Source organism: Lepisosteus platostomus, chromosome 7 (genome assembly GCF_059453375.1).
Source record: "Lepisosteus platostomus isolate fLepPlt1 chromosome 7, fLepPlt1.hap1, whole genome shotgun sequence".
NCBI classification, from domain to species: domain Eukaryota; kingdom Metazoa; phylum Chordata; class Actinopteri; order Semionotiformes; family Lepisosteidae; genus Lepisosteus; species Lepisosteus platostomus.
In genome coordinates this window covers 45374068-45386493 of record NC_142617.1, presented here as the reverse complement: position 1 = coordinate 45386493, position 12426 = coordinate 45374068, and the positions used below count along the sequence as shown (strand labels likewise).

The following is a 12426-nucleotide window of genomic DNA, read 5'->3' as shown; positions in this document are numbered from 1 at the left end:
TGAAGATCTTTGGTGGACACCCCTTGTTCTGCTTAACATATACATGAGCATTAATCAGTACCTGTAAATATCTCAATCAATTCAGTTAACAAGGGGCAAGAATAAGGGGTTTGTCATCACGCTGAACTATTAACAAGCTTAGTGGCCCAGCTGGTCATTTAAGCATTGTTTCTCATTGTAAGCTTTACCAAATGACAAAATTCTCAAATGACCTTAAAACTGGAATATGTTTAGGAGAAAACAGTACTATAATTGTAGACATACAAAGTAATCTGTAAAAAATTCACAAGAAGACAATGTTTAAATGAAACCTATCATAGTTGTGTATATATAACAGGCTTTTTAACTGTTTAAATCATCTAAGGTCACATTCCCATTTAAAACAAGTTTCAGAAGAGGTTCCCAATCCCACTGTCAAATAGAAAACATGAAAATTAGAAAAACAGGTCAATAAATGGTAGGGGAACATGATCATTCTTCAGCTAGTATTTTTGTTACTTTAATGTTTTGGTTGATAAGCATACTATCTATTGGTGGCTATGGTCTGGTTAACAATTAATCATCAATTCACTCACCAACAGGTAATTTCAAATATATCACTCAAAAGTGGATTTCTATTTGCCAGAGACTCATTTCACTTCCCAAGGGAAACCTTCCAGGAGGTGTTGGCTTGGATTGAAAAATCGGTAGCTTCAGTTTACTGCAGGCCCAATGTGTAATAGCTAAGAACTTCACACCCACATAAACAGGCCATTAGCTCTTAACTGATACTGCACTCCGAGAAGGAAAACTGCAACAATCAGTAAAGTATGAATAGACACTACTGGCAGTGATACACATACTTCGCCTATACTTAATCTTACTAAGTCTCTACTGATGTTAGAAGATTGCTGAATACAGGTAATGCCAGCGTTACACTACACAACTTTTTCTTGGATTTTCAGTCATAGCCTTAATTTACATAATCGTAAGAAAAATCACAGCGAGTTGTAGAGGGTCGCAGCCGCACCCATTATCGTCAGTTGTGTAGTGTAACACCCCCCGCGACTCAGTAATAGCGCTCTTAACAGCCCCTACGAGAAAATCAAATCAATTTTCTCATAGCGAGTCGCACATCATAGGGGTGGGAAGTGAGCCAGATGTGTACCTGTGAGATAATGTGCCCGATATGCAATACGAATTTGTATAGTGTTTTATATTTTTAACTGTGTTTCATTTTTGAAAATGTGTTCTACATTTTTAAAGAAGAATTATACTTTTGAAGATGTTTATTTGTGTAAAACAATGCCTGTGTTACAGTCTTCAAGATGTTTACGTGCTTGTTCTCCATATTAATTTCCTGCGGTGCTCCTCTTGTGCTCCACGTTGATTGGCTGCCAAATGAGGTGACCTTGCGGTACTTCCCGGCGCAATATGAGATTTGGAACCATGATGAAAAGTCATGAGGGAATCGTGTAATTAGTCACCCCCTGCGCTTCCTAGTCATTTAATTTGCACCCTCTAGGACAGAAAAGGCAGCGAGATTCAGCAACTGCAGTCATTAAACATGACATGCTCTCTGACTAAAAGTCATGTTGAGTCCTGTAGTGTGATACTGGTTTAACATACTAGATAACCTTGAGCAAGTTTAGCATTCTATACGTTTACATTTTTTTGCTTTAAGTTGTTAAACAGATGTCTGAAACAAAGTAAAATTTAATCTTGCACTGCTGAGCCTCTTATTCCACATATTCTCTCACAGCCTTCACTCCATCCCATCTTACCCTTGCGTAGCTCCCCGGCTCATTCCTTGCACGTGAGGAACATTCATCATTTCCTCAGCCAAGCGAGTTGATGGCAAATGCTACAATCTAAATAAAAATATGCTTTCCCTTTATATTCAGCAACATGTGGTGTTAATTAGAATTTGACCAAATTACTGAATTCAACATTAAAACCAAAACTCAGATTAACTGAACAGAAGTCGACATTTGCTACAGCAGAAATCATGAAAGGAGAGCATTTATCATGTCATCAGCACTGGAGTCTGAATGTTGCTTGTACAGCTAGAAAGTAACAGAAAAACCTGGAGATGACAAAAATCCAGATGACTCTGCCCTTTTGTATATAGCATTGCTAGGACTGGGATGATTTTTTCTTGAATTTGCTTTCAAAAACGACACATTCTACCAACAGCATAATGAATCAAAACCTTAATTGTTCAAGGCTATACAAGGAACAGTATGCATTACTTAGGATTGATAAATAAGTTGGGTTGATAAGTACAAACAGTAAATGACTCATACTAAACATCTGACAGCATTTATTTATGCATCTGACAGTTATTTATGCAACTGAAACGTAGTTGTAAAGTCCTGTACATAGTACACACAAAATCACATTTTTTTTGTTTTTTGTAACACCCTTATTATTTTTAGAACAAATTCTGTTGTTCAGGACTAGTATCATGATACTAGACAGATCATGACTAGTAGTTGATAACTGCCTTTGTATTACATTTTTCATTCCAAAGGATCCCAAGACACTTTACATACACAACTGAACCCAAAATATCCACCACCGAAGTAAAAGACACCTGTATTTCATGTCTGACTAATGTGTTGAACTGTGTCTGTTTAGTATGCACGGGGAAAGATCCTTAAGAGAGCAGAATTTAAGCAAGGTGTCCTTCAATTCTGCTCTTTTGAAAGTGGAAGCTCCTGTAGTTTGCTTTGAATTCTTAACTACTTTCTGTACACTAGAATAGTATTCAAATAAAGCAGCGAAACCTTTAATAAGGGGAAATGCTTGTTTAAATTCTGCACACAAGCCTATGGACCTAATATTTGCACACTGTGTTCTGTAGTGTTGTACTGTAGAGGACGTGGTCCAGCTGTTTCTATTATAATCACTACGAATTACATAAAATGACAAGAAAGGTTACAAATGAAAGGAGGCTTTTTGGCACAACTAGTTTGTTTGGTGGTAGTTAAGCAATCCAAGGATGTCACCCAGCTGTTTCTTAAAAGGAGCCAAAATATTAGCTTGGATAACATGGCTTCTCCACACTTTCACATCTTTTTATGTAAATAAGCACCTACTGTTCTCCTTTTTAAAGGCAATTTCTTATGTCCTCTGGTTGATCTTGCGCTGTTGATTTTAAGCCCATTGGACTGACATGTCAGTGCCTTTGAGGATTCTGAATACCTGGATTACATTCCCTTTACTCTTCTCTATTCAAAACTTAAACTAATTCATTTTTTCCCCACCACAGTAGGACATTCCTTTCTGACTGGGAATGTGACTGTTCACTCTTCTCTTTTCCAGTTCCAGAACAGCAGTATCGTTTTTTGTAATTTGGCTGTTAACATTGTATCTAATATTCTGAATGAGGTCTTATAAGTGCATAGTACGATTTCAAATCCTTTTTAAATTTTACATTTTAAAGCAGGATTTAAATCCACTGACTTGCTTACATTCCGTTTGCCTTTTTATTGCTTTTCCACACTGTCTAGGAGATGTAAATGATGTGTCACAATTATAGAAATCTTGTTAAAACGCAGCATTTCCCATGTTATAACTAATTTATGTTTATATCAAGGATATGCTTTCCATTTCTCTAGTTTATGTATCTTTGTGCAACACTCTGGACTTGGGCGCATTAAAAGACACTTGCCAGGTGTTTTTCTAGGCTCCTTGATTATTCCTCTTACTGTAGAAGAGGACTTTCTACAAGACTCTCTTATCTTGGGATCATGTGTTGACTTGACTGAAGAATCCAGATGATGGATTTAAATTAGTGGGCCCTATACAGAATCCACTAACGACATCACCCCAGAAGTAAGCATCTGGACTCTTTCTATCCCTTTACCAACTTCTAATTCAAAGACATGCATTATCTTGAATGCCACCTTTTATAAAGACCTTGATCAATTTAGCTTTCCAAAAATCCAAATATATAATCTGCCTTTTAATTCAGCCATTACTGCTGCTGCTGCTTCTTCTTCTTCTTCTTCAGCATGTTAATATGTAAGAACTTGTTAGTTTAGCAAGACCTTCCTTTTCTAAATCTGTTGATTACCCTCAGTGATTCTAATGCCATATAGAAGATTCTTTTCTTTCCAAGTTTATTTTCACTTAGCATCATTCACATAATCAGACATGTAATAGATATAGGGCTAAATTCATAGAGGCTATATTAGCAGTTTCCCAGTCACTGGATATTAGCACTACACTGTGTAACTTGCGTTAAATTATTAATAATAGAACATACAGTATTCTTAAGTGCAACTGGTAGAATATCATCAGACGCTGGAGTTATATTTCAGTGTTAACAGTATTTAAAATAGAACTTTATTTCTGCTCAGTTTGAGCATGTTGTAAATTACTTTTATAGTACCCTAGTGGAATATTATTTTTTCCAACTGGAAATATATTCATTTATCATCTAAATGTTCTTATATTATTAAATGTAAAAATTATATTTTAAAAAAACTAAATATGAAATAAAATTGTTTTTCAACCTGTATCAAAGACAGTAAGATTAATTTATAAATGATGAATAAAGCCCATACACCGAACATTTTTATCTTATGAAACTAAATAGCATAAAATCCTACATACATTCACATCTACAAACTCTGATCCTAACATTTTGTACTGTATTAACTGCTTTACCTTCCTCAGCTTTCAAGGGTGCATAAACAGAGATTTTTACAAGGCAAATGAAGTACAATTTACAGAAAACTTTACATGAACCTATGGAAACCGTAATTTGTACCATAAAAAATAACTAAGCTGCAACACTACAGTAGAAGCACGCTACGTGCATTTAAGATACGATTTACGTGCAACAGAGTAGGACCATACTGTACTTAATGAACCATTTGTAGTTCTGTACTTAATGACTAACATAAAAATGCTCGTACGTAAAAACAAAATAAAAATCCAGATGTTTTAAAAAACGTTTCTGTCCTCATAAACAAACTTATGTGTAAATGATTTACACATTTCCTTGCAAGATAATCAACAGGCAGTAGAAGCAACAAGCAGTAAACGAAGTAACTTAGTTATAATAAACCTAACGCTACGCTGTGGAGTTGAAATTGGACATCCACGAAAACACATCTCAACTGTCTAACTATGGAAAAAGCTTCAAGATTTTAAGAGAGAAACCTATGAAGTCAAAGCGCGTAGGCTACTGCTTGCTAATGTATTCAGCAAGTCGTTTCCATTTCCAGAGACATCAGTTGGATTGTTGAGAAGATAGACACCTAAATGAATGTGGTAGAGTGTTGTTGTATAGCTTACAGTTGTATGTTGTATGTAGCGATATCTTATAAACTGCATCTGTCTTTTCTCGGTTATTTCAGAAAACGGTACAGTGTCCTGTACGTTAGGCTCAGGGGGAAGGGGATGCTGTTTGAGTGACAGACATGAGCATAAACCCAACTGCTGGCTTCTTTTGTTTTAGAGAAAATAAACTTACACGATGCACAACCCCCTCGACAAGGGATTGAACTACTGGTAATAAAGAAAGAAATGATGGAATTAAACCACGTACTTACCAGTTGGATTCACAGCAGCGGGTGTTGCCATGTCGGCTCGTTGCAAAAAAAAAATAATCAAACGAAAAGAGGATAATGACGCACAAAGCAGGACGCGAGGAAAGACAATCCGAGCTACGGTGTTGCACTCGAGCACAATACCGCTCTTTACAACTTCATGAGCAATCGCTGCAAGGAAAACAGATCAAGGAGCATTTAATACGAGTAAATCAACCGAACTTAAACGTTTTCACCTCGTTTGTAACAAATAAGCTCCCTTTCAGATGCAAGATGTCTGAAAGGTAACACCGCGAGACTTCCCCTGAATTAATTAATATACAAAGTTTAGCATACAGGGGGAAGGCAACATCGTAAAAGTTAGAGGACGTGGGTGTCTATTGTTAATGAAGTTGCACATCGTGTTAAATATTAATTTCAACAACTTGTCTAATTTGATACATCTCGACTCTGAGTGATTTTACCACGCACCACATCAAAGAACCGCGATTTTCTTGTTGACGCGTTGGGGGGAAAACAGTTTGAGCTGGGAACCCAGGTCTCGGCGGTGCAGGACAGGACAATGTATTAATATCACTCGCTGAGGGACAGTATGAAATCAAAACAGACTGTTTCTCCGGTACACTTAACATGGCAATTATCAAAGATAATTAACTTTTTTGTCCGGGTTAGAGCAAATGACGATCACCTAGTAAAGAATTACAGTACATGCCCTATCTTTTGTCAATTGAATTGTGATACATTGCGCAACCCTGCCTATTTTTATGTAGATTATTAAATTTTTTGTTGTTTATAGTAATTAAGCCGAAGCAAGGGTGTCACGGTAGATATAGAATTGTGTTTCAAAATGCAGATCAATCTAGTTACCGCGTCTTCTTTATCAGCAGTGATAAGAGACGAAAACTTTTTTTTCCACTTTAACCTTTGCGCATAAAAATTACTTTGAAATCTTTCTTGGGATTGAAAAAGAGGGCAGTATTAGTTGTCAAAACAGTCGAAGAAATAAAGTCATAAAATTGTTTAAACGACATGAGCAGTATGACGAAATTTGTAAAACTCATACACAACGCCTAATTTCAATTAAAACAAACTAGAGACTGTGTGGGGTTTCCAAGGACATAACTCAAGTATCAATGTCAGGTAGTAATTATGCTTGAAGTCCGTCGGGTACTCATGCTTAATCATGTTTTACATAACCAGAAGTATTAATTTAGAAGATATTAATTTAGGGCATAATCTCAAGTAGTCCTAAATTTAGATTTGATTCCATCTCTTTGTAGTAGCATACATGAAAAGCAATGTGGGAGTACTAAAATGCAATCCAAGATTATGAAATACCTCTAATTTGAATTATTTTCCCCCATATGTACTGTAAATGTATAGACAGATGTTTATTTAACCCACATACTCCAGATAACCAGGTGTATTTCCTGTGGTCTGAATTGGAATATAGTCACATGTGAGCATCTTTAAAATTTAAAGTTGGAAGAAAATATTGTTTGTAAGTATTTTTTTTAGTTTGTGAAAGTGTAGCATTTCCAAAACTAAAAGAAATTATGTTCAAAAGGCCAGCTGTGCTGTTAAAACATATTTTGCTGTTGAACTTGAACTTGAACTTGAACTTTATTGCCATATGTAACCGGTACTGGTACAATGGAATTCTTACTTACAGAAAGTCTCTCGATTGTAAAACAAGTGTAAAAACAAGACAAAGTGCAAACAGTGCATCAAGACAATGTACAAACAAACAATAGACAATGTGCAAGTAAACATGTAGACAGTTTGAATGTAAACAATACAGACGTGTAAACAATGACTGGAGATGTGCAATAGATAAGAAATCATAAAGAGGTAGATGGTGATGGTGTAGGTGTGGTCCGAGGGGGATGGCTAAATGTGTTCGCCAGTCTCACTGCTTGTGGATAGAAGCTATTGTTAAAACAGATCGATTAAATCCAGTAACCCAAGGAGAATGCTCTCCTGATTGTAATGGTGATGTGCACAAATAAGGAACTCTTTTTCTAATATACTTTCTTATTATGTTGATATTAAATTTACACAGATCCTCAACATGATTCTTTTAGGATCAATCTATTGTTCCGTCAGCAAATGATGCAGAGAAACTTAAAGTACAAATGAAGGAGTGATAAAATTTTCTTGACTTGCAAATAACATAGTTAAAGCAAACATCCTTTGGTGCTAAAGTCCAGGCCAAAAGCCAAACAGGAGTGCACATCAGAGGTCATTCTCAGCTCCAGCAGAATTCTAGGCCGCTCTGGATTCTACGAACACAAAGGCTGCCAGACCTTTTCTGTCTAAAAGGAATCACACAAAGTTTTGCAGAAATAGTGCTTTGCAAAACTCTCCTGTCCTTCCTCATTTGGAGGTTATCACTGTTGTCCCATGTGAAATTACAGAGGTTATCGGCACCTTCACTACTATTGATATTGATGTGTGTATTAAAACATCTTATTATTTTTGGGTTATTCACACCATTAGCTGAGACTAAATTGCATATTTTCAATACAGGTAAATCTAGCTATGTCATAGAATGTTTTCTCTGGTTAGAACACGGTGCTTAAAACACAGTGTAATCAAAAAGCACCTACTGCATATCAAAATATTCCCAAATTATACAGTATTTGCCTCTTATACCTTTCATAATGAGCACAGTGTATTACTGATGTATTACTGTTGTGCTGTTGTATGTACATGAGGGTGGCTTGATGGTGTAGTGGTCAGTTCTTAGGTCCTAGATTTGATGGCAGACTGGAACATAAGGACATAAGAAAGGTCTGCAGACGGGAGGAAGTCATTGGCACATCTTAGTCACTTTGTAGCTTACTAGTTAAGCTAAGTTAATCTAAAATGTTATCCAGCCTTTTCTTAAAGGGGACATAGTTTGGACTCTAACCACTTGGTTTGGAAGCCTGTTTCAGACACCCACCTCACTTTGAGTAAACAAATGTTTCCTCTTTTCTATTCTAAATGAATTCCCTTTAAGTTTCCATCTGTGAATCAGTGTCCTTGACATGCTTATTATGTGGAAGACATAGGTGTCTTTGGAGATATAAGAATAGTCTGCTATCAAAAGGGGGTTATTCAGTCCATTTTGCTCGTGTACTAGTTTTGCAGCTGAGTGAATCCAAAATTTTGTCCAGCTCCTTCATAAAGGTGCCCTGAGATTGGGCCTCAACCACCTGGTTGGGGAGTTTGTTCCAGACATCCACCACTCTTTGAGTAAAGAAGTATTTCCTGCTCTGTAACCTGAATGTTTTCTTCTAAGTTTAAGGATTTAGTGGCCACATCTTTTGAAATTTACCCCAACGTGTTTATTTCTTCATTGCTTCCCACGTTGTCTTGATGGGGACATACAGTAAAATAATCTAAAGAAACATCCAAACTCATTTCCTGTGTAACTTCCTGCTGCTCAGAATCACCTGTGTGATGTGTACAGTGTAAGTTTCTGTTCCCAGTGTAGGTCACTTTGCACTTTTCAATGTGTCAGCTCAATCCATGATTTTGTCATGTTTGCTAACTTTATCCATGACTAGTTTGCTAACTATACCAGAGCCTAGATCATTGATATAGATGAGGCATAACCATAAGCCATAAAGGATCCCTGAGGCACACCACTGCTCACATCTGCCAAGTTAGAGATTATTCCCCTTAAAATAACACTCTTTCCTGTTTGTTAGCCAGTTCTCAATCCACTTACATACATTACCTTATGATTCTTGTGAATCTTGTTAATCTTGAGAATCAACCTTTTATGAGGCTATATCAAAACCTTTCTGGAAATCTAAATATATAATGTGCTTTACTTCCCTTTCTAATCCCATGTTATTTCTTTAAATGTCATTGTTTTCTAAGTAATATTGAAATATAGCTTTAAATATCTTTGGAAATATATTTTCCATAACTTTACCAATAAAAGAAATAACAGTGATTGAGCTGCAATTTCATGATTCAGTTCAATATCTTTTTTTGTGTAAGTGAGAGTTGAAATATTCTAGCAGGAGATCTATGAAAAACACCCCTCATTTCCTTAGGTATGACAAGAAAATACCATTGGAACTAATCTAGTGACTAAGAAGGTGTCAACTGCCAGACATCTACATACCTACACACACTGGTCTATTGTTAATCAAAATTATTCAAGCAATGCAACAACAAATTCACAGTGCACTTAGAATAATTGTTTACCTTGTTTACAAGACAACCTTTACATTGCAGTTTTTTGCATTTTAGTCATTTTCTTAAGGTTTTTCTCTTAGTTTATAGCATCAAAAGTATTGCTTCTGTGGTACTGCCTTTTGAAAAATGTTTGAGTACTTAATTTGATCCTATATATTTTAAAATCCTATGCCTCTTAAAATGTTAGGCACAATTACACAAATCTTTCCACACAGATGAATGTAAATAAAGAGAGACAATCAATTAAACCTTTGAATTACCCTTAAGGAGCTGCATTTTGTGAAGAACTTGATGTCCATGTGTATTGTTCTTGCTCTGGACACTGAGCAAGCATACACATATGTATTCTATGACAATAGACATTCACTTCAACAGTACAAGTTTAAGAGTAGGAATGAGACAGTGTACCTGAAGCTTTTGATAAGGGATTCCATTATGTTTGCATAACACAGCAAATGGTTGTAATAAAGCAATTTAAAATTTAATATAGCAATAAAAAACAGTTACTCTCGAGAAAGATTCCTGTAGTAAGCAGTATGGTGGGCAACCTTTCAGAAACAGCCACTAATACTGGTAAGAAACAGAACACTTGAACTTTGTGGTTAAAACAAGTTGTACTTTCATCTTTTTGTTTTTCAAGTTTGAGTTTTACATCAGGAAATCACAGTAAAACCAAGCAGGATCAATTATATTCATCCGTTGTCAAAAACCCTTATGTCCTGATGAAGACTGTGGGAACAAAGAGCCTATCCTGGACACTTCTTGTTTTTTGGACTATTTTGCTACCCTGTGATATTCAGCCAAACAACAAATACTTTACTAGCGTTTTTGCTCAGTTCAGAAATGAGTCTAATTAAGCACTCGTCTATTTCACAAAGGTGAATGAATGGAAAACTAATTAGAAATTAAAAAGTATGACTCACTCAGAGAATAGTTGGAATCACTCTCCATTTTTTCAAGATTATCAAAACATGTTAAGTTCAATTGAATTTAACCTGTGTATGCCCCAGCCCATCTGTACCTATGATCTTCAGTTCAAGTGCTTTCACACTAGTGAGAGTGCAGGGGTGTGTAACAGGATGACTTGACCTCTAAAAGACTGTACATTTTCATATTTGCTGCACTGTTCACATTTACCTGATAGTGCAGTGAATGCTGCCTATTTACACTGGAACACATAAAACCCAGACTTCTTGGTCTTTTTTCCTGAAGAGCACAGCACAAGCGTCCAGGTGTGGATGGTTTTTCTGCTTGCATCAAGACCAGAAGAGAGTGGTGGCTTTCAGGTGATAGGACAGTGGAGAGGCTCTGGGCTGTATTGTTTACGGTAAAATATGTGATTGATGCTATGATTGCAATTTATATATAAAAAACGTTTTATGCATTCCAGTGTTACAAGTCAATACTGTACACATACATTTATTTTTAATTTATTTTACATCTTGTATGTTCCATATTCCCAAATGAATGATTGGAACTCTGGCAAAGATCCAGAATACTCTGCATCAAGCAACGTATACAGTATATAAATTTATTTTTGTACCTTTTCTATCCTGCATGTGTTTTGTAGCTTATAGTATAAGATACAGAGAAATCATACTAGTTTTATCTCTTTAATGGTCCCTAAAATTAAAGATTGAAAACAAAAATAATAGTGGGAGCATTTAAAGAACAAAATATGGTGCTGTGAGAAAGTGGTTGTGTTGTTTGATGGATGTCAGTGATAAAGAGATTTAAAAGGGACCAGAAAACATCAGAACTATTAACAGTCTAATTTCTGTTGGTGTGTGCGTGTGGAGTAGTTACATAGACTTGTGTCTACGAGTGAATAAACACTCCTTTTTATTTCACCCCAGTCCATTCCAATACTGTACTATGGTAGTTCTGACATAGTTCACCTGTAGAACCGGACTGCAGTAGTGTCCTGAACTTTTTCCATGTAGAGATGAGCTTCACGCTTCTCTGGCTTTTATCGTGTTGGATTTAATCATGTAGTAATTGAAAAATAAAACAGAAGTTTTATGCCAAGGGATGAATTTACCTACAGTACAGTATGTGCTAATTGTGTTCCTTTTGCTATTATTATTAGTAGTAGAGTCAAACACTAAGATTTGGTTTGAGTGACAACCAAGGAAAGAATGCTGTAAACTATAAACAGATTTGGATCTGCAAGGGTTATGTTTCTATACCCATAATTACTTAGATAGACACTTTTTATAAATCACTTATGTAGAAAGCATCAAAATGTTGGTACAGAAATTATAGTGCCAAAGTTAGGAATTTGGAATCATTTGGATACTGATGATATCTTATCAATGATGTGATTAAACCTGATAGATGTCTGAGTACAACACAAAGGAAAAGTACAACACACTCCAAACAATGAGTATTAAAATGCATTGTAATATAAATGTTTTGACTTTGTCAAAACAAAATCTTCCCCTACAATAGTATGATGCTCAGAGCAATTACAGCTTGTAAAATATAATACTATCTGGACAACTAATGTTAATAATGGAGTGTTGCTCTGGTGAAACAAATCTTCTGTCAGCCTAAATCATTCACTTCTTATCATTTTCAGTAACAATACAGTTTTTAGGTTCATGCTAATCGACTATGGCCATTTGTACAGATAGTATAGAAGTATACTTTTTATGGTAAAGCCAAAGTTATTTTTTCTTATTTT

The 12426-nt window shown here is 35.8% G+C and overlaps 1 protein-coding gene across 10 annotated transcripts in view; it reads right to left on the bottom strand.

Annotated features, from left to right (window-relative positions):
• The window catches only part of arnt2 (aryl hydrocarbon receptor nuclear translocator 2), a 63146-nt gene extending 57162 nt beyond the window's left edge, over nucleotides 1–5984 (bottom strand). For 2 of the 10 annotated variants that reach the window (XM_088640714.1, XM_088640712.1), the window contains exon 1: nucleotides 5547–5982. In XM_088640714.1, the coding sequence (XP_088496840.1) occupies nucleotides 5547–5577 (31 nt within the window). In that variant the 5' untranslated portion in view covers nucleotides 5578–5982. Of the gene's footprint in view, nucleotides 1–5546 lie in introns of all 10 variants that reach the window. The other 8 variants (XM_088640710.1, XM_088640716.1, XM_088640709.1 and 5 more) reach the window with 7 other exon arrangements.
• Between the last annotated feature and the right edge of the window lie 6442 nt (nucleotides 5985–12426).